At 43.3% G+C, this 22,168-nt stretch overlaps 1 protein-coding gene across 10 annotated transcripts in view; it reads right to left on the bottom strand.

Annotated features, from left to right (window-relative positions):
• The window catches only part of Kalrn (kalirin, RhoGEF kinase), a 638,378-nt gene that overhangs the window by 325,793 nt on the left and 290,417 nt on the right, over positions 1-22,168 (bottom strand). For all 10 annotated transcript variants that reach the window (XM_013515182.1, XM_005386537.1, XM_005386534.1 and 7 more), the window contains exons 9-10: positions 20,559-20,789; positions 4,564-4,686 (exon numbers count right to left, since the gene is read on the bottom strand). In XM_013515182.1, the coding sequence (XP_013370636.1) occupies positions 4,564-4,686; positions 20,559-20,789 (354 nt within the window). The remainder of the gene's footprint in view (positions 1-4,563; positions 4,687-20,558; positions 20,790-22,168) is intronic.

Below are 22,168 nucleotides of genomic sequence, written 5' to 3'. Positions count from 1 at the left end.
ATATTTTTAGTGGTCAATATCACTGAGCGATTCAACCAAATGCTCTCCTTCCACTTCTACCTATTTTATTTGAACTTTTTTTTTACTGTGTTCTATTTAAATTTGAGGAAAAAACAAAACAAAATATGGGTCATATAGTGAAACAACTAACCAAAGATTACTGAATGAATTACTTAATTGTGTCCATGTTTTTGTTTTTCTTTAAAAGATTCTTTAAATTATTCTTCCAAAATGTTAGAGTAATTCTGCTTAATATGCTTAGCTGCTTAAACCAATTTGCTTGGAGACTTAAGGTAATACATGTTTGAATGTGAATGCTTGCTAATTTTTGAGCAACTTAGTTTGCAGAAAGTGTGGTATTTCAGATAACAAGGCCATAAAACATGTCACTAACAGAGGAGGCATAACTGCTATCTAAACTACAGGCATTTGAGTACTTTCCTACCAAGTATTAATAAATATCCCAGGACAACGTAATAGTATCATACTCTGCTCCAGAACCTAAGCAGATATAGATACATCTATCTCTTGACAAGTAGGCTGTACGGACAGCAACTCCATCTTAGAATTATTTATACTCCCAAAACATCTGGTGTGCCATAAAAAATACAAGTGTATTTTTAAAATCTGCATTCTATGGCTGGAATCATCTGGTGAGTTTATAGACTACTTGAGTCAAGTATTTACCAGGACCAGCAGGCATACCCATCAGTGTCCAGGTCTTCTTTGCAAACAAGGACAACCTCAGTAGCTCAGACTAGGAAGATCTGTGGACACAGATGCTTGGTCCTTCCTCTGCCTGGACTCTCACCATCTGTATATTGGATGCCTCCCCAGCAAGGCTGCCAGGAATGTAGCACCTTTCCCACTCTACTCAGCCTCTGTGTAGCCTATTCAAAGACTGCCACCTGCAGGATGATCTGAGGAATCCAACTACTTCATTCACTTTCAAATGATTTGAAGAATCTGTTTAAAATGTATTCATGAGCTACTAAACATAGAATTTAAGTTAAAGTTTAATGATAGGTAATGGATTGCTATGTTAAGTCTTCACAGATAGCATTTATATGTATTTTAATGGCTGCCTAAATGTCTTTAGCTCAGAACTCTCCTCATATCAGTTTTAGGTTAAAGAATCATAGAACAATGAGTTGAAAGAATTGTGACCCTCTAAAGTCATGCTCAGAAGAAAACTCAATACAGCCTCCAATGTATAACAAGGGTTTCCATGTTTTGGCTTTCTATCATGGCTCTCTGACACTGCTTCACAATTTTCTGATTTCTTATCAAATCTACTCTTCTCAGTGACCCTTACCTAAATGGCAGCAGAGCAAAAGAGAAAAGTCACCCCTGTTCTCACCACCTGGTAACTCAGATAGATGAGTACTGAAAATTAATCTTCCTTAAGTGGGGCCCAGGTTGGATTTCTTATGTGGATTAACAATTCTAGGATGTTGGGCAGCTACACTAGCTACTCCCTTCCCCAAAGTGGGGAAAAGGGGACAAAGTAGGCCTGATTAGTTTCCATTCAACAAACTCCACTTGCAATGGCTCATCCACAGGGCAGTGCAATGACCTCACAACCCTGCTAGGGTTCTCCCTTTCAGTCTATGTAGTTCTTTCCAGAGGACATCTCCTTCTCCAACGCATGAGTCCTGTGGGACTCTCTCTTCCAAAAAGATACAGTCTTAACAAAACACAGAGGCAGGGAGGTGTTTCTATGGATTATGATCTAATGGATTATTTGTTGGCAGGGCCAGAGAAAAGCTGGAATGGATGCAAGCAGGATGATATAGCAGCATCCCCATCCTCCCCATTCTCACACTGTGCTGCACACTCCATGTACAAAGAGGCACTGAAAAATGAATTTTATGCCCAGTTCTTATACCTCCATAAAGAGGGACTGAGTGGACCAAGGGTACAGGATAACTCTAGAGTCGGACAGGCCTGAATAATCCCAGCAGCACTACAAACAAGCTGGATGATGTGACCACACTGACAGCTTTCAGAGCCTTGGTGTTGTCATCTATAAAGCAAAGCTGAGCCTATTTATCATCCAGGGTTAGAATCATGGAATCATAACTCTTAAAAATGTGTCCATTTGTTCTTTAGTATGAAATTAAGTCAGTGTGCCCCTGCTGTTAAGTGAAAGGCATTGTTCCATGTGAAAAGAGCACCAGGCACTGGTGAGAAGGCAGAGGAAGAGGAGGAGGGAGAAATGGGGCTTAGATAGCCACAAGACTCACTAGCCACTCTGAGAGGCTGAGGCAGGAGGATGGCAAGTTTGAGACTAGCCTGGGCAACTTAATGACTTCATGAGACCCTGTCTCAAAATAAATAATTTTAAAAAGGAATAGAGATGAGGTAGTACAATAGCCCTGGTTCAATCTCCACTACTGAAAAACAAAACAGCAACAAAATAATCGGCCCTTCATGGGCTACAACCAAAACTGACATTACTTATGAGGCTGAAAGGGCTGAGCTAAGACAGGGAGGTATGTGGCTTTGGGGCTACCCTTCCTGAATGACAGTCTAAACCAAAGGATAGTCTAGAGGCAGGAGCACTGAAGTTATGGGATGGTTCTACTCCAGTAAGTATCACAAGCCCCACTCTCAGCAGACAGGAGATGCATGGCCTGTGTTTCTTCTCCCATCCTTTGCTCCGACTAGACTACAGAGGCCTCCAGGGCAACTGGCCACCCTGATATTTTGGATCTGTGCTACATCTTGTCCATGAGAGGATATATTAGGGACTGCACTGACATGTGCAAAATGTCTTCATTGGTTATGAGGCCTTAAAATGTGATAAAATATACACAATATAAAACCATTTTTACTATTTTGAAGTGTACAATCCAGTAGTAGTGAGTATATTCATATTATTTGTGAAGTCATTACCACCATACATCCTCAGAACTCATTCTGCAAAACTGAAACTTTGTACCTATAAAATACTTCCCTGTTCCTCCTCTCCTCAGTCCCTGACAGCCACCATTCTACTCTATCTCTATGAATTTGGTGCTCTGGATTTAAGTGGTACTTATATTTTGGTACCCTAGATTTATTTTCCTTTTGTGACTAGCTTATTTCACTTAGCAGAATGTCTTCCAGGTTACTCCACAATGTACCATGTGTCAGAATTTCTTTTGTTTTCAAGGCTGAATGATACTCCATTGTATGGATATACCACATTTTGTTTATCCATCCATCCAAACGATGGACTTTGGGTTACTTCCTCTTTTGGGCTATTCTGAACAATGCTGTTGCAAACATGGGTATAAAAATATCTATTTGAGTCTCTGATTTCACTTTTTTGAGGGCCATATCAAGTGGATTTGTTGGATCTTATGATAATTCTACTTTTAATATTTTGAGGAATCTTCATATTGTTTTCCACTGTGACTCCAATGTTTTACATTCTCAACAGTGCACAAGGGTTCCATATGAGGTTTTCCTTATCCCACAGGTGGGGTCCAAACCACCCTCATTTCGGGGGTCCAAGTCACTGTAGACATGGATTTATGGCACCTTAGGCCTCTTTTTTTTCAGCATGTTCTTGCATCTCCCCTAGAAATGAGGTAATGCTCCACAGCTTTCTGTCATCATTTGGTTTTTGGTGGGCCCTGTCTTTCTCAACCCACAGGACAAGCCTGTCTGGGGCTGGTCAGCCTTCCCAGTGGGGGCTGAGTCACTGCACAGTGTCCCGAGTGGCACCCACAGTGAGGGCTTCGTGCACAGTGAAACTGCAGTCAGCCCTGGCTAAAGCTGTGATGTGGTAAACCATAGCGTTAGCATCCTCACTGCTTGAGCAACACTCTCCCTCTGTCACAAGGAGACACTCTCCTTAACCTCATCCTTAAGAAGTTTATTCTCTGCTGCAAGTGATCACACCTTGCAACATAACTGGACAGCACTATTTTGTCTTGAAGACAGAGATTCTGAGGATCCTTTTGGAAAACTCTCAGGTAAAGAAATATAACAGAGTTAGAATAAAATGTTGGAGGTAGAAACTCTGAGAAGAAACTGTCATTCTACCATTAGACAAATGATCAGGGCTACAGATTAGAAAGTAGTGCTCTGTTTTGGATCACATGTGAAGCACAGCTGAAAAACTACATATGTGTAAATTGTAGACTAAATATTGTACAAGTGACTCTAAGGTGCATTCTCTGGGCCAGCAATCAGATGCCATGTCTTCCTCTGGGTCTGGGAAGTTGTATGGCTTTGCAAGTGAGCTGGGGTGATTTTCAGCTCCTACTCACCAGCAGTGATAGTCATGAGCAGTAAGTAGCACTGGGTTGATGACTGTTTTAATGTTATCCTTCCACCAGCACTACTTTATGTACATAATGTTTTTAGAGCACACTAACAGGAAGGTTTTCTTTAAAGACCATGAACTTGGGGTTTATGTGCTACTCACCTAGTGATTCAAGAGAAGACATTGACCTCCTCACACCAAGCCCAGTAGCCACAGGCTATCAACCCAATATATTTCCACCAAACACCAAAGCCAATGTCCTAGTCTTCCTCATCAGATGACACAGCACACACACACAGTCTCACCTGAGCCACCTCTTCAAAGTCATCATGCCTCTTCTGCAGGGCCCGAGCTCGATGCAGGGATTTCCCAACCCCAGTGTGTTTGCTGAGAAAGGCCTCTCCGTGGTTTTCAATCCAGTCCAACACCTGGCCAAAGAAGAAACAATGACCTTTAAGAGGAAGGAAAGACAGGTGCCAACATGTACAACTTCTACAGTCCTATCCAGCCCTCAATCACTATCCGAGAGCAGCAGTTCCTGTGGAAATGTTTACACTACTGTGAATGCAAGGGATTTCTGTATAGTCACTGGCAATATAATAGTGCTACCCCTAACTAAATTTAATCATCACTTGAATTGTTAGAATATCCTCTCATTTCTCTTTCACTTTTCTTAATTAGTGTTTATTCTATTTTACTTTTTGGTCTAGAGATTAAACCCAGGGCCTCACAAATGCTAAATCATCACTTTAAACAAGGATACTGACTGAGCTTCATGACTTTTCCCCTCTAATTATAGAAAGTTAAATAATATATTACCATGAAAAATATTTCTAATAAATAGAACATATTAGGTTCAAAAAAATAAACAAGAACACCAACTACTGGGCACAGTTCAACTCTCTCACTTCCTCAACTACAACCGTGTGAAGTCAGACACATTGGCAGGAAATGAGGTAGAGGCAGGCTGGGCATTACTTTGGCTCTCATCACTCATCCTCAGTCTATCACAAAACTGCTCACAGCAATGGTGACTGGTCATGGAGATCCTATCTCACCATGTTGCTGGGGCTCTTTTCCTTCCTAACCTTGGAGATAAAGGACATGGTAGTTGGTCTCAGACTGGATATTCAAGAGAGCTGATCCCAAGGACAACAGCTTCTTCCTTTCTGTTTTCTCTAGTCAATGACTCCAACCAACTAATCAATCAACTAAATATATTAAAGTCTTTGCATACTAAGGCCTTTCATATCTTGATTCTGTTAGGAAGTAGTGGAGACTCTGTGTGATTCCAGGCTTCAAAATCTAGTGATTTGGCCCAAGGATATTTTTCTTGATGTTTGGAGATGTTGGAGCAGAGGTGACTGGGACAATAGAGGGACAGGTAAGGATATGCTGAAAAGGTGAGAAAATATGTTTTTCTATGGGGGACTTGGGAGGAGGCATGAGACCCCTTTTGTAAGAGTCTTAAAATGTGGAGAAGACCAAAGCCTTTAACATCCTCTTAGTATTCTTGCAGATGGCTTCACAAAAATGTGTACATTACAGGTAGGCAGGAAGCAGTTCATTTTCTGGTCTCTGACAGCTGGCACTCAGTAACTTGGGTAATTACAATTAAACCAGAATTCAGTATAAACACACCTGCTATGAACCTGCTGATGGTCAACTGAGTCCATTCACTCCTGCTATATAAGCCACTAACTAAATATTTGATTAATGATGTAATAGCCTTCTCAGATTTTAGAAAGACTTTTTGCAAAATGATTTAGATGAACTAGGTCTGTTTGAAAGGATGTTTTAATTCATTCCTCTGCTTCTTTAATTCATTCCTCTGATTCCTACACAGATTGTCCCATGGCAAGCACAGGTTGGCAAAATCATCCCACAGACTGCAGGTATGGGAGATCTAGCTCTACAGAATCCAGCACTTGGCTTCACTTCCTCTAACATTTGGGATAAATTAATGCTTGCCTTGTGAAAAATATGAAAGTCTTTAAAATCTTTAGTGTCAGTATTAGTCTACATGAAGATGGTGTTAGTTCAGAGAAAAAGGTATATATAAAAATGAGGGTTAACAACACCCATTGTAATGAAGATGGAAGATCAGATAATTTTCTATTATAATGAAGTTGTTTTCCTTTTCCCAAATTATTGTTTAACTAAACATTGGGTATGGAGACTAAATACTTTATATAACACATTCTGGGATATGTTCTAAAGGCACAGCAATAAAATGAAGCTTGGTAGTGCTAAGCTTCCACCTTTTGTAAATGCTAGAAAAGCAGCATGGAAAGGAACTCTAAGCATTCCTTTTGTAGAAAAGCCTACATTTCTCTAGAATGACCGAAGGCAAAATTTCAACCAAAGAAATCCGGAGAATATTTTTACTGGCCTGCCACAGTTAGATCCCAAAATTCTGTATCATAAAGGAAATGATAAACTTCAGCATCAAAGAAGTATTTCTAGTCATAAAGTTCCCCTACATCATATAGTAAGATTAGTGAAGTTTTAATTTTTAGTTTTTAGTTTTAGTCCCAGCAACTGTGAAATGGCTTCCCAATACACTACATCTTAGCTCGCCTTTTTAGTTTCTATTTTCAGACAGGGTCTCACTAAGTTGTTAAGGCGCCCAGGCTGGGCTTGAACCTGTAAACTTCCAGTCTCAACCTCCCAGAGTACTGGGATTACAGTGGTGTGACACCATGCCCAGCAAAGGTTTAGAATTTTGATGCATATTTAAACCTTTGTTAATCCCTTTTGAGAATGAATTGAAGTGTGAGGATAATATTTTGTGCACAGAGAGTGATCTTTTAACCTTTCACAAACACTTTGGAATTTATGACAGATTTTTCAGTTTACAATTCTTTTTAAAATAATTTAGTTTTGAGCAGTTAAATGTGACCTGATTATCTTGCAATGTTTTCTTAAATTTAACTTTATTTCTACCTTTAAGACTCTGAAACACAGTGAGTGAAGAATAACATTTTTCATCCACTAGTTCACACATACATTTTTTTTTTGCATTCCTCAGGGGTGATTTCACAACCTTTAAACCCTTCAAGCAATTTCTTTCCCTTGTAAGTTATTTTGCCTTCTTTAAAATATCAATTCATTTTTTAGTTAATGGCACTTAGTTTACTTAACTAACTATGCTTTCATCAGTTAAAAACCTATTTATCTCATTTTTTAGTGTCTTTTACTTGGTTTAAACATAATAATTTTGATTACCACCACTTAGTTCAACTTCTGCCAGTAAAATTGAAGCTGTGAGAAAAACATGTGCAACCTGGCCAGGGAATCAGGGACTGCAAGGAAATCAATTAAACAAATAAAAAAGCAAACAATTTAGGAAGTGAACAAAATTACTTTAGCAATATGTAAAGTTGAAAATGTACCCAAGGACAGATAATCATAATCAACATATGTGGTCTCATCTAAAATGCTGATTTCTGTTTTGTCTGAGACAGCTCATTTAGAGACCTCAGTGCATGAGACACACTTTTAGATCGCATGCTGTCTTGACCCTAACTTCATGTTCTGCAACCCTGGGAAACTGGGATGTGATCCAGCTTCCAAGGTAGATTTTGCTCAGGGGAGTGCTTCTGAGCAGACATCAGCAGGGCCTGACAATACATTACACACTATAAATTCATGTGCAGCACTGGAATTCTAGATATCCATCCGTTTCTGGCAAGTCCAGTTAATGTGATCCAGGCTTCAGAATCTGAACACCAATAGATGAAAAATAAATCAGCTTTTAGCTAAACCTTATATCTTATCTAAGTAAAAGCACCTACCAAGGTATCCCTTGTAACCTTCCCCCATTTAATGTCTCTCATCTATAAGATTATATTTAAAATACTCAATGACCAATTATAATTATAACGTATAGGATGATAGTTATTTATATCTATTGATTGCTTTGAGTTGGTATTTAGGCATTTCCAACATTGGAGGTTTTATCCTTTTGTTTTTGTTTGAGAAGTCCTCAGGCAGCAAAGAGACATGTATTCCATGGAATATGAGTATCCACATGTTGAGATAATCACTTCTTTGTCTTACTGTGCTCTAACACCAGGTACTAGAGCAATCCACAGGGAGTTGGGTGGCACAGCAGTAGGCATGGCCCTAACTCCAGGAACTCAGTTTCGGGGGTAAGAGCACTAGTCATAAAGTCACACAACTCCTCATTAATTGCAAAGATGAAAAGTACCAACAGTCAGATGAACCTAGCTGTGGAGTCAGTGAAGGCTTCTGTAGTCCAGTGTTCATCCCAAGAACTACTGAAAATGCATGGAGGAGACAGACATTATCACATCCCACTTTAAAAATATTCCCCTGGCTGCTTTATGGAGAATCCATGGGAAGAAAGGAGTAGAGGTAGGAAAATAAGAGATGACTTGAAAAATTCTGAAAAGAGGTGATGGTGGCCAGGAGGAGGCCAAGAGCAGCGTCCATGGAGAGACAGGTGGGGAAAAACTGCTAGAACTGGATGACTGGATTAGGGGTGAAAAAGAGAGTGCCCCCTAGAGCATGGCTTGAATAACTGGTGGAAGGTATAACCGGTCACTGGAACAGAAGCGGATGAGTAATGAGGGGTGGCTTAGATTTCCTAAGATTTTTTTCTTTTCATACTCCTACTCATACTCATAGTTTATTATTGTTGCCTTCCCTTCCCCTCCCCTCCTCTCCTGTCTCCTCTCTTTCTCCCCGGCCCTCCCCTTCTTCCCTCTCTCCCTTCCTCCCTCCCTCCCTCTCCTCCTCCCTCCCTATTCTCTTCCCTCCCCATTCTTTTCCCTTCCCTTCCCTTCCCTTCCCTTCCCTTCACTTCCTGTCTCCTTTCCTTGAGACAGGGTCTCACTAGTACCCAGGCTGGCCTCAAACTTGCAGTGATCCATCTGTCTCAGCCTCCTGAGTGCTGGGATTACAGGGCTACACTACCACATTCAGCTCATGCTCTGCTTTTTATAAATGACAGTTGTGTCCCTGAACCACCTGGCAAGTAGCCTTTGATGACGGTCATCAATATGATTCTGGCAAGCTGTGCCTTTAGTTTCAAGAAAGTAATTTATATAAGCCTTAAAAATTATAAATGGTTAATGTAGTTGGATCCTAATAATAAAAACGAGGACACCAATTCCATTTAAGAAACGTAATCTCAGACTTAAATGGAATTAACTTGTACATTCTTGAAGGTGCTTTCACAGCAGTACAACTTGTGAGTGGCCCATTAGCCAGACATACAAAGCTGACAAGATCTCCTGTGGCCAGATGCTCACTGTTCAGCCCACCTCTAGTGAATTCCTGCCTCACCCCTCAGGCAGGAGCACCCTAACACTGCTTCTTTTCTCCTAAATTGTGATCACATTGTTTTTTCTTCACTTGAACAGCCCATACCCTTTTGCTCCCATACCCATCTCCCAGGCTGCCTTCCACTTATCCTTTAAGCTGCATCCCAAGATTACTGGCTATGGAAAAACTTCTGCTCTTTAACAACCTATCCAGGCTGGAGAGGCTGTAGTATGGCTCTTCTCTGATTCCGTTCAAACCACAATTAAGGCCCACAGGCCTGTCTCCCACCAGACTCTGACACAGCACAGCACACTGCATAGACTGGTTGCTTAAAGCTTGCTCAACTCAACTAAACTCAAGCTGATCCCTCCAGCATATGCCCTGGATCAGTATTAGTCCTCCACAGCACTACTATAACTGTAGCTCAGTTATAGTGTACTCGAAGTCTTTCTTTGTACATTTCCACCCCAACCCACTCCCACCTCCAGCCCACCTCCGCCACTTGGCAGATAGTTCTTCAGAGAAAGAAGAGTGCCCTACTCTACCAGGAGGATCTCCACTTTATCTTGAGTTTGCAGGACAGGCAGTGAATGCTGATATGCCTATGTGACAGAGGCTTCTTCATTACTTGGGAGAAGTTGTGTGGTCCCATCTGGAGAAGCCTGATTTTGTCCTGTCACGTGAATAGCAGTGCAGGTCGGCCCACACTTACCACTACAGCAGGCAGACAGTACCGTAACAATTGGAAAGCGCTCCCTTCTTTCCCTGCCCTGGCCTTTCAACTAGAAGTTAGTTCTTTCTGAGAACAGCCTTTCCAAGAGAGATACTCACATCCTGAACAAGATTTGGGAGCTAATCTAATAACAGCCATTATGCATAATTTCTTAATCACCCTCTTTCTTCTCTATCTAATTGTGTTTATTCCAACTACCATACAATCAAGACACAGTGCTATTCAGGGCAGGAGACAGTCTTTTCTAGCTGTGAAGGAGAAGGGGAAAGTCTTTTGAGAGAGAACTGTTGGTCATCTCTAAACAGTGGTCATGAATAGGACTGGATTCATGGGAAAAGATTCTGGTCCTTAGGAATTTGTAGGTTCCATTCTACTGGCCTGGGTGCTTTGCCTTAAGCCCCCCTGTGTGGCACATATAATCATTCGGCTCTCTACTTGTATAGCACTGGCTGTAGCTGTATGATGTGCACATATTTGTTCAGTGTGGATGTTGTTTTATTTCTACTCCGAGTATAAGCTCCATGCGGGCATGAATTTTGCTTGGCTCTCAAAGAGCATTTGCTGAATAAAAGTGGAAGTGCATACAACAAATCTGATTTTGGAACTTCTGATGTGATAAAGGGCAAATATCATAAAAGGAAATAGGGACATTTTACAAACAAAAGTGGAATCACACAAGTGGAATCAGAATGCAACCCTTCCATTGCCTAACCTAGCTTTCTCTGATAAACTATGTTACTTAAAACAGGCTATTAAGTTTGTGTCATAATTTGGTCCACGGTAAAATAAGCAAGGCATTTGATGTTTTAAGTATACTGAAGAACTCCTTGCTGTCATCTATCTCCCAGGGCCCCAACCTACACCCCCCTCAGAAAGCCATCATTCTGAGGCCAATGAAGGAGCATTTATGTGAATCAGGCATCTGTAACACCTTTTGTGCTAGAGCTCAGGAACGCACAGTGTGTGAGAACACCCAGGAGAGTCTGGGAGATCATTATTTCTGTCTGCCTGCACAGCATACCCAGCTTAGTTCTGCAGAGGAACAGCCAGTACCACCCAGATCCCTGGCAGCTGTGACTCTAGAGCATGCAGGCACCACATGAAATGTCCAATTACCAGTAACTCATTTTCTGTCCTTTCTTTGGAACAAGTAAAATCAAAATAAATATCTTGCTATGGCAGGAGGAGTCAATGCTTTTCTGAGAGGGCCAAGCTAAACCTCATTAGCAGGTATATAGATTCTCCTTCCCTGTGAGCTGAGCTATAATCCTTTCTCCAGCTGCACCAGTGCTCAGGAGGAGCCAACTTTGGGTCCAAAAGACCCCAGAAGTGTCACTGACTTCCTTTAGTAATAATGTGTGGGTCCTTCCTTTAGTAATAATGGAAATTAAAACTAAAGTGGGCAAAATTTTAATTGTAAAGTGAGAAAAAATAAACAAAGGACTGCAGCTTGAGTAGCAGCAGGAGCAGGAACACTCTGGGGAAGAGGATCAGATTGCCTACTCATAAAAGCAGGCAGCAAGCTTTTAAGGACTAACAAAAGTGGGGAAGAGGATCAGATTGCCCACTCACAAAAGCAAGAAGCCAGCTTTTAAGGACTAACAAAAGTGGGTCAGGGTCTTATTGATCATTACCTCAGGTCTGGTTTCCATAGCTCTCAAGGAATCCTCATGGTAAGAGGGGCGTTTCAGTTCCTATAAGATGATAGTTTCTGCTTGAGGCAGTCTGAATCCTGTGAGGCTCTGCTAGGATCCAAGGTGATCCTGGGGTTAGGGCAGTGGAGACTTCTGGGCATAGCTGACCATCCCTGTAAATCTCTTATATTGGTGTCCTTAGTGTTAAAAGGGAATGAGATGGACAACATAAATTTAGGACAAATAAACCTTGTTTGGCCACCTTTTCCTGAATGATGAACATATCTATCTCTAAAATTTTCAGGTAATAAAGGATACAGAATGGAAGTCAAGCTTTGTTCTCGTTTTAGGTACCTACTGAGCATCTATGAAGAGGCACAGTATCTAGCAAAAGTCACTTTTAAGTCCTTAGCAGGTTAAATGCCACAAATTTTTCCACTGTCCCTACAATGCTCTCTGACTATGTCAGAAGACCCACCTGTCTGCATCCAACAAAGTTGAAGCTGGGGCACCTGGTTCCTACCTGAAAGAATTTCTTCAGCCCAGTGCCTTTGATGCCTGCTTATGGAGTCACCATACTTCTAATCATGAAGGCTTGAAACTCTTGCCAGAGGTTCTGAACTTTGGGGTGCTTAAAAGTCACTCTGGATTCTTTTTTAAATATAGGCACCTTTCACCTCCAGATTCTGCATCAAAAAGTGTGAAATAGGGTTGGAAGATCTGCATGTCTGACAAGCCCTCTGCTTTGCTCAGATGTCCAAGGACCCAGAATTTCAAGGACAACAGTTTGGGAAACACAGTTCATATTTACATTTGATAGTTCTTGTTTTCTATAAGAAAATGGACAGCAATTTTGGTGATTTTTGAATAAACTCTGTCAAATCCATGCTTGCTTCCTTACTCTTGTTTACGCTCTATGGCCATGCACCACGAGTGTGGCTACCAGTCTCTTTCTATTGCCTCCCAGCCCACACACCGTTCATTCCCAGTTAGTAACAGTATGTGAATCTTTTCTCCTTTAGCCTGGTATCCTGGTATTCAGCATGTTGCGATCAAGGACATATTAAGCATAAGGGTTATCAGAAAGAGGTGACCCTGCACGGTGACTGTCTTGTTGCTCATTAACATAATAATACAAGGCATTGAGGATATTAAAGATTTAAAAATTAACTGTCAGTCAAGAAGTCCCAGATAGGGGCTGGGGATTTAGCTCAGCGGCAAAAGCGCCTGCCTGGCAAGCGCAAGGTCGTGAGTTCGGTTCCCGGTACCGGAGAAAAACCAAAAAAAAACCAAAAAAAAAAAAAAAAAAAGAAGTCCCAGAAGTTCAGCGACTACTGGAAATAGACTTTTGACTGGAGTGAAGATAGGAAGTCATTCCCTGTGGGCTCCTTGATCTTACAGAGATTCTACTCCTCCCCGTGTCCCGAGCCTCCGTACAGTAGGGGAGTGAGTAGAGGTTTGCCTCTCTGGATTCCATTCCTGTCCATGCTTACCTAGGTGCTACAGGATGGAGTAGTGATCTGGACACTTCCATGGGCATCCTGAGAACAACCCTCTAGAACAGGATCCTCCCTTTCTTCCCTCCCTTTCCTGATTCAGCTAAACTACAACCTTGAACTCTTTCCGGGCTTTCATTCTACCCAAAAAAAATCATTGGCTACCAACTTGAAAATATTTGAATGATTTATTTATCACCATTAAAAACTTAACTGAGGACTTTAAAACAGCTAAGACCTACCATGGGCAAATGGATATTGTTCAATATCTGTGCTACAAAGAACAGCATCAACAAGGCTGAGTTAACATAATGGTGGCTGTGAAAAATAAATGAGAATGAGTAGTGACTGTTTTAGGGTAATTTCTGTTAGAAATAAATAGCTGTAAGGGGCAATTTTAAAATGATGGGACATAGGGAGATGAATGTTGGGATATGAACATTACTGTCTTTGGGGCAAGGTAGTTGAAGATCAATCTCACTCCATCAGGCTATGACATTGGACAGATCTCATCCTGTGGCAGCAACTAATTTATCAGGGTCCTTTCATCACTGATATAAACCCCTCAAAGTGTCTCTCTTATTCTCATCATCCAGCATACTGCCCATGGCATAGAGTATGAATGTTTATGTTAGGTAGATTTGGATTTGATTCCCCGATCTGCCACTAACTCTTGGACCCTGGGCAAGGTCACCTAATCTTTCTAAGCCTCAGTTTTCATATCTAAAAGATGAGAACCAAACTGTCACCTGCCTCATGGTGTTAGAAGATTAAATAAGAAAAGACAAGTGAAGAGAATAGATGCTCAACCATATTTACTCATACGAGTAATGAACCCTGCGCTTTTAACAGTGAAGCTTTTATAGCCATACCGAGTTTCACGAATGGACTCTCAGAGTTGGAACCAATCCTCTCTTGGATGTTTAAATCCCTTCCTAAACTACCCACAAGCAATGAGTGTGTTTGAAATTCAGAATGATTCCCCCATGCTGTCACTCCCTGATCTGAGTGCTGAAGATGCCCTGATTCTTTCCTTCTCAGACACTTGAATTCTTCCTTCTTATAGAAGAGCTAGTATCTGGACCCATCATTATTCCAGTCATTATTAAATTACTAATCATTCTGAGAGCAACATACAGTACTCATTTTTTTGAGACAAGGTCTCACTATGCAGTTCAGGCTGGCTTTGAACTCACTATGTAGCCCAGGCTGGCCTCAAACTGATGGCAATCCTCTTGCCTCAGCCTCCCGAGTGCTGGGATTACAGGCAAGTGCCATCATGCCAGGCCTCACAGTGCTCATTTTTATTATACAAAGCTATCAATTACATTATAATCATGCTGGTTTAGTATGATTAAGGAGCTGTGGTCACTACAGTAGTAAAAGATTGACTATCTGCAGTTATTTTAATTACTCTCAAATCCCTTTCAGACATTTTTGGACAAGCAAGAATCCACATAACAAAAGCTGTAACTTTCCGTATGAAGCTCCAGAAAAACTGATGGAAGTAGATGAGCTTCATTTGCAGTACAGAAACTATGGGCTGTAAATGCATATTAATTTTCATCAATTGAGAATGTGAAGTCTCCAAGTCAGATGAAACCTGCCATCATTACACCTTTCTAGCTCACCTGATTGGACTCCTTAGAAACAAGGCATTACTTGTAAGGGAGGGTAACAGGTGCCACCTGTATGTCACTGTCCCACTTCCATCACCAATTCCTTTCCAGATTTATTTCTCAGTATGACTGGCGTGGGAGAGGGCATCCAGTTAGGCCTCCTCTTCCCTGTCTCCTGCCTATAACTTAGTTCTCTGCTTTCTGGCCTTCCCAAGAATAACAGCCCCATCTCTCCTGCCTATGCTCCAAGGATGAAGGAAACTCTCAGCCCCACCGGAATGATGTCTCTGCTCTGACTTGGACAGATCAGTGTTGCTTTGCTTCTTTGGCCCTGAACACAGACAGCAGCACGCACTTAGCAAGTCCTCAGATGGACATATCTATGCTCAAGGGCAAATACTTCCTAGCTCAGGGCCTTGCACACAGTAGGGGTTCCAAGAGCACTTTAAAGATTTATTCTTGCAAAAAATGAAGGGCAAAGAACAGGAAAGCAGAACTGAGTGGGCTGCAGGGGGTACTCCAAAAACAGTCACTCTGGCTAAAAAAAAACAGAATGGAATTTTCATCTATGAGAAAAAGCAAGCTTCTAGCTACTCTCTACTCTGCCAGCCACAGGTCAAGTCCAGCTGGGCTTGAAATCAGCCTTTTTATGCACCTAGGAAGCCAGTGGAGCTAGGGGAGAATAACAGGCAAGGGTAGAGATTGGCTGATACTGGCATAGAATGTTTTTTAGCTAGAGCTCAGTACTATACTATACTAAGCTGCAGAAAGAATAAGATGGAAATTATTCCCCTAGCAACAGTATGGTAGACATGCCCTATGCATGCCTTTCTTCAGCTTAGTGAACCCAAATTCCAGGCTTACATGGAAGATTTCTTTCCATCATTTCCCAGCAGAGCAGGGGACAGAGAGCTATGGCTACACCTGCTGGGATCTGAGGGCAAGGTGTCAGGTCAGCTTTGGCAGCAGATGTTTAAATGAAACCTCTTCTTCATTGGCATCTGCAATTGGTTTGCATATCACTTTTTTACTCTGTCACAGGGAGAATACTCCTACCTGGGCAAGGACTACTCCCGGAAATGGCAATGGGGCAAGACGTCAGGCCGGCAGAGGCTCCCTGCCTTCTAGCAAGGGTCTCTTTCTTCCTCTTCCACCGCATTCTTCTTTCCTTCCTCCTCCCACCCCGGCTGCACCTCTTTTTCTATCCTCTATCATGAAATCTCCGTTTTTTTTGTTTTTTGTTTTTACCTATTGTCTGTCTGTCTCTGTTTCGTCCTACCTTCCCCATTTTGTAGGGGACATCTGTCTCCCCACCTGTCCCCATGGCACGTCTTCCCATGTCTCTTTTGCTCCTTCTCCATCCCCTTGCTTCCTCCCTCCTGTGGCTGTCTTAGGACATCTGAACTAGGGGGTCAGAAGACCTAGCTTCTGATACTGGAATTCCCATGAACTAGCTGTGTGGACCTGGCCAAGTTACTTTACAGCCCTGGGCCTCAATGTCCTCAACTGTGTAGCAGATTAGACTGGGTGCTCTTTGAGTCCTTGACAGCTCTGAGGTCTTGTCACTGAATGAAATGGTATCAACCAACCCATGCCACCTGGAGGGTGTTGTCACAGAATCAGGCTGTGTGCCCCTAACACCATGGGCACCAGGGGGCGCCTGAGGACTATGCAAACAGGATGGGACTCCCAATTGTCATTGAGGATTTACTGTGTGGGCAGGCTTTGTGCTCACAAATCATTCCTATCTCATAGGAAAGGTACTTTTGTTATTCATTCTATTTCACAAACTAAAGCACCATGAGCTGCGGTGATTTTCCCATGGTCATGCAGGCAACCCCTGTCAGAACAGGACTTGTGCCAGGCTGACTCCAGAGCCTGTGTCCTTATCGATGATTCTACCTCACTCTGGCCTCTGATGCTTCCCACAGCTTCCCACAGAGGCTTCAGAGTAAAAATCTCTGGGTTCCAAATGTGCTGAGGAATCCAGGACTTGGATCCAGACTACATGGATGGTTCAATCATTTTCTCTATCAAGACACTAATTCTGATTTCTCACACCTTTGCCTATACCTGTTCATTGATACTGTATTGCCCTGCACACTGGCCAGCATGCTTTGATAGACTTGTCTTTTACTTTTCAGGAGTGTGTGGGCTGTGCATCCTAGCTATACTCTGTCTGTAACTAGCACGCTGCTCGGCCCCTGGCAGAGGGGCATGGACTCGCTGAACAACTGATGATCACAGTGACACTTCCAGAGTGCTGAGGTCCTCGTATCCTGTGTCCTCTGCCTGGGACATGAACACTTGGCATCTCAAGTCTTTCTATCAGTTCTCACAGGCAGACTGCAGCTATTCACCAGCAAAGCAACTAATAGAGGGGTTGTGAAGGAAGCATAAATGGTATTCACTCCCCAGAGGCAAAAACTGTGCTCCTCCAATAATTTCAGCTCCATTCAGCAAACATAAAGAGAACCTCAGCTTCATGCAGAGATAGCTCAGAGCTTTAAGAGTCACAGAGAGGAAGAAGCCCAGGTTTCTACTCTCAAGGAGATACTAGAATAGATGAGACACACAAACTTTAAAAACAATAATATACAGTAAGTCCCCAATTTACAAACATTCAAGTTATAAACTTTAACAGATACAAATGGACCTGAAGTTACACAGATGTGAACAAACCAAGGCAGTAGCTCATGTGTCTTCGGGACATTATAATAGTTGTGCTGCTGTGTGTTTACCATACAGCGTGGCAGTGTACAGCAGTACAGTGCTCAACCACAGCTCAGGATGTCTGGAACCAAGAGCAAGAGCAGTGATGATAAGGAGGTCTGTTTTTGTTTTTTGAGAGAGGAGCTCATGATGTAGTACAGGCTCACTATATAGCCCAGGCTGGCCCCCCACTCATGGCAATCATCCTGCCTCAGCCTCCTGAGTGCTGGGATTACAGGCATGTGCCACCATGCCTGGTTTGGGTTTTTAAATGCTTTACATTATATATTTGTGTCAAAAGTATATAAGACTCACTTTGTTAGACTTACAAATGAATCAGATTTACATTCTTCTGGAATGAAACTTGTTTATAAGTTGGAGGTTTGCTATAAAATTGAGAGAGTTATTAAAGTTACATACAAACATCTCTACCTGTGTAGCACAGAACAGGGAAATTACTTATTTAAGTCTGATCCAGAAAATAAGACAGGTCTCTGCATGGCTGGAGTCTCAAGGGTGTGAGTACGGCTCCCTTTTGAAGCAAAGCTCAGATACCTGTTAGGTACTAAGGGTGTTTGGATGTTAGCTAAAGAACTGAGACCCATCACCAGCTTTAGATCTTTATTTTCCCACAGTTTTCCTGCACTTGTTAGGTAAACAGTAAGGGAGAAGAAAGCCAGTGGGATGATTTGTGAGTAAGCTTATACTCCCCAAAGACATTGCCACAGATCCTGAAAAGCACAAGGAGTTAACCATCCCGGGAACGGCACTCTCACAGAACAGCCATGTGCCTTCACACCACAGCCAGCTCTTAAGCTTAGGCCTGCACTGCCAACCACACGATGCACTGAACGGCTCTTGCTTTTAAAAGCATGACGTTGAATAGCCACACATGTAGTCTCACACCTTCTTTCTTTATTTTTGTGCAGATATTAGGGTGGCCTCAGGAAAAGTCTGACAGCAGCAGGTCCTGAGATGCTGAGTGTGACACACTGACCTATCCACCTATTCTTAGGGGAGCTTTTGGTTTGTTAGTTTTATTTTGTTTGTTTGTTTCAGTTCTGGGGATGGAAATCAGGGCTTCTGCACTGGCCTATATCCCTACCCTGTTTTCATTTTTTTTCTTTTAGGACAGGGCCTATATTGCTAAATTGCCCACCCTGGACTCAACACCAGTTCTGCCATCTTAGCCGCTCAGAGCGCTGGGATGACAGGCACACGCCACCACACTCAGCACTGGGGAGAACTCAGGCTGCTCTCCTTGTACAGCCTCCGTGGCTCTGCAGAGTTTAGCCTGGTGCCACAGCCTTAGGAACAGCAGGAGGGCAAAGAGGAGCCAAGGGGACTGTGACATCCACAATCCACAGCCAGATCACCTTCAGGAGTCACAGAGAGGTCACAGGAAGAGCCACACCCCCTCCTTTGTGCAGGCCAGGCTGGCAGCTCACGTCTCAATTATAGACAGCCTCGCTGCTCTGTGCTCAGGGAAGATCTATTCATCTGGATGGCGCCAGAGGGCAGGAGCAGGCAACAGACTCATTTGCTTTTCCATTCCCACAGCCCCATGAAGGATTCCTAGCTGCTACATCAGCACTGCCCTCTCTCTGAGCAGAGGTGTCCCTCTGATACCTCCATCACAACCACCAGCTCATCAGGAGGGGGCACTGTAAAATAAAACTTTCCTGAGGGTCTCAGGAAAGGCGTAGGAGGGGGGCGTGCCTGAGGCCCTTCTACTACTGGGGCATTCACTAAGGTGAGCCTGCCACACCCTAGAAGACATCACAGTGATAAAGATGCCCCCATCCTGCCTGTCTACCTAAAAAACTTAGCACTAGTCCCCCACCCTGGCAGCTGTGAAGACATGTGCCACGGGATCTCAATCCCCGTGTCTACTTTGCTGTACACAGAAGGATGGAAGGAGCGTGAACCATTACTTCATGTGTATAACCCTGCAGTTACATGGCAGCCACAGAGAAAGTCTGAAAACAGGTGCTTGAGCCCAAATGCCACAGTCTGCCTCCCACAGAACCCACAAGGAGATGACTCTAGTTCATCTCAGGCCCAGCTCCTATCAAGCTTCTCTACCTCTCAGCCCCCTGGGCAAAGTTTCCAGGGTTCCAGAGAAGGAAGAAACAGAAAGTACAAGGGAAAAAGAATGGGTTTTTCCTCTGAAAGGGTATTTGTGGCAACACTGTCCTTTTATGTTTTGAAACATGACCATTTCTTTATTATATGCAGTAAAGAAAAGCCATGAATGGTATAATCATGAAAAAAGACAGACACAGCTACAAGTAACCCCTAATCATGAAATGTGTAGTGAATGATGTAAATTTGGTTTCACAGGTTTATTTTGGAAGGAATCTTCTAGAAATCCCTAAGCCAACCCTCGCTCTCTTTAGCCACTCCATTGCTGATCAAAAAGTGAGCTTTCTTTAGAGTTGGAGTCCAACTCTGGTAGTGCTCACATAGCCCTGTGGCCTCAAGTTGCTTGGCAATCTCACTGCCTGCATGAAAATCAAGCTCACCAAGAGAAAAGCATTCTATGTTTTCAAGGAATCGCTGAGACTGAGCCTCCCTTTCCAATACCACACAATAAGGCTCAGTTTTAGAAAGCTGCTTAAACAAGAAGTAGGCAATCAACACTTTTTTGTATTCTGCTTTGTCTTTGCAGGGTGCAAGCGAGGAGCTGGGGGCTGAATCGCCACCCTCCCTCTATCGATCTGGGTCTTTCAATGCCTAATTACCAGGTCAGGCTGTCCATTTAAGTCTGCCTCCCAGGACAGATGATGGGCACAGGGGAGCAGAGCCTGTTACCTGCTGCACATCCTGCTGGAAGACACAGAGCTGCAGCCGCTGGTGGAGCCGCACCTTGCGGTGCTGCCAGATGCTCTCAAGCCGCCGCTGGTGGTGCAGCACCTCGTGCACCACGTCCAGCACCTGGTGCACTGCCTTGGAGTAGTTGGCTGTGGCTGTGAGGGACTCAGAGTTCCCGGGACTCAGGGGACGCTGTAACACATCTAGCAGTGCTTTGCCATCCTGGCTGACCTGCAGGAAGGAAAGGAAATCAGGGAGGCAGGACACACAGAGAGGGAATGAGTCTTCCCCAGGGCTTCCTGCTGAGGCCAGGCTCATCACAACCAAGCAATGTGCCAGCCAGCTGCAGCTGCCGTGGTGCCCAGCCTGTGGCCCAGGGAAGGGCAGACCATCTGCAGCCCTGAGGAAAGAGGGGCTGACAGAGGGCTGGCCAGTTGTCTATAAGACTCTTGCTCCCCCCTGAAATTTTAGCTGCATGAGGGGGACTCTGCCTTGCCCATGACCTCTGCCCAAAGTCTAGAAAAGGGCCTCACACATAGGCTTTGTGGGTATTTTGAATGGCTCACTGATCACATCAGCAACAGAACTTCATTTCAAAAATGAAGTCAAGTAGAGGTTACCACTATAAATCTCTCCTGTTCTTTCTTCCTTAGTTTCCTCTATTTGACCTCAAACTTCTAGACATGTGATCAGAGGCTCTGGGCCTGTTTTCTTGTCTGTAAAAGAGGAATGACAATGCAACATACTTCACAGAGTTGTGGTGAGTGGTAAGTGAGTTAACACATGCAGTGTTTACAATAGGGCCCGGCACATAGCACCTTCATCATCTTCACATCTTTCCTATTTCCTGCCTTCTTTATTTCCATATCACTGTTTCATTTGTTTTTTAACCTTCCCCCTCTCCATATACAACCCCCTATCCTGAACAGCATCTTTGTAGCACAAGCAGAGCAGCCCTCAGACTGTGGACAGACTGTCCATGCCCTGGGCACCCAGCATCCACTCTTAGGGCTGACAGAGTGGGATGGAAACATTGTCATTCCTCTTCCTAGAATCCTGGCACAATCAAGGCAGACAGTAACTCTGGGAAGTGGCCCCCTAGGATCAATACCTGCAGCCCTGCACTGCTGGGCAGAGTATCCAGAAGAACATGTGTCTTTCCAGTTCAACACACTGGTCAATGGAGAACTGATAGGCATTTTAACATCCCAACTTAATTTGCTCAATAAGAAGACTGAAGTTGGTTGGTGTTGAAATGGTCTTTACCTAATTAGCAAGATCAGAAAGAGGTTTGTTTCCTATGTATCCCCAAAGTGATGAACAGGGAAGATTTGGGCCCTTGCCTCTGCCCCTCATCCCTCCTTCAGACTTGGCTGGGGTCCAGGAACAGAGGCAGAGGGAATCCTGTTTGTGCAGCCATAGAAACGATGTCAGGATGGCATGGTTGAGACAAGTGCTGTGCAGAGTGCAGCTGAGGTAGTAGAGGAAACCATCCTTACCCACCCAATCCTGCCACCATCATCACTTTATTGCCAGGCAAGGTAGCTCATAAATAATGTAGAGGTAATGCCCTCTAGAGACATCATTCAGACAGATACCCTATGGCTAAC

Source organism: Chinchilla lanigera, unplaced genomic scaffold (assembly GCF_000276665.1).
Source record: "Chinchilla lanigera isolate Chin_1 unplaced genomic scaffold, ChiLan1.0 scaffold00026, whole genome shotgun sequence".
NCBI classification, from domain to species: domain Eukaryota; kingdom Metazoa; phylum Chordata; class Mammalia; order Rodentia; family Chinchillidae; genus Chinchilla; species Chinchilla lanigera.
The sequence above is the reverse complement of the archived record's forward strand: the minus strand, read 5'-3'. Positions and strand labels throughout refer to the sequence as shown.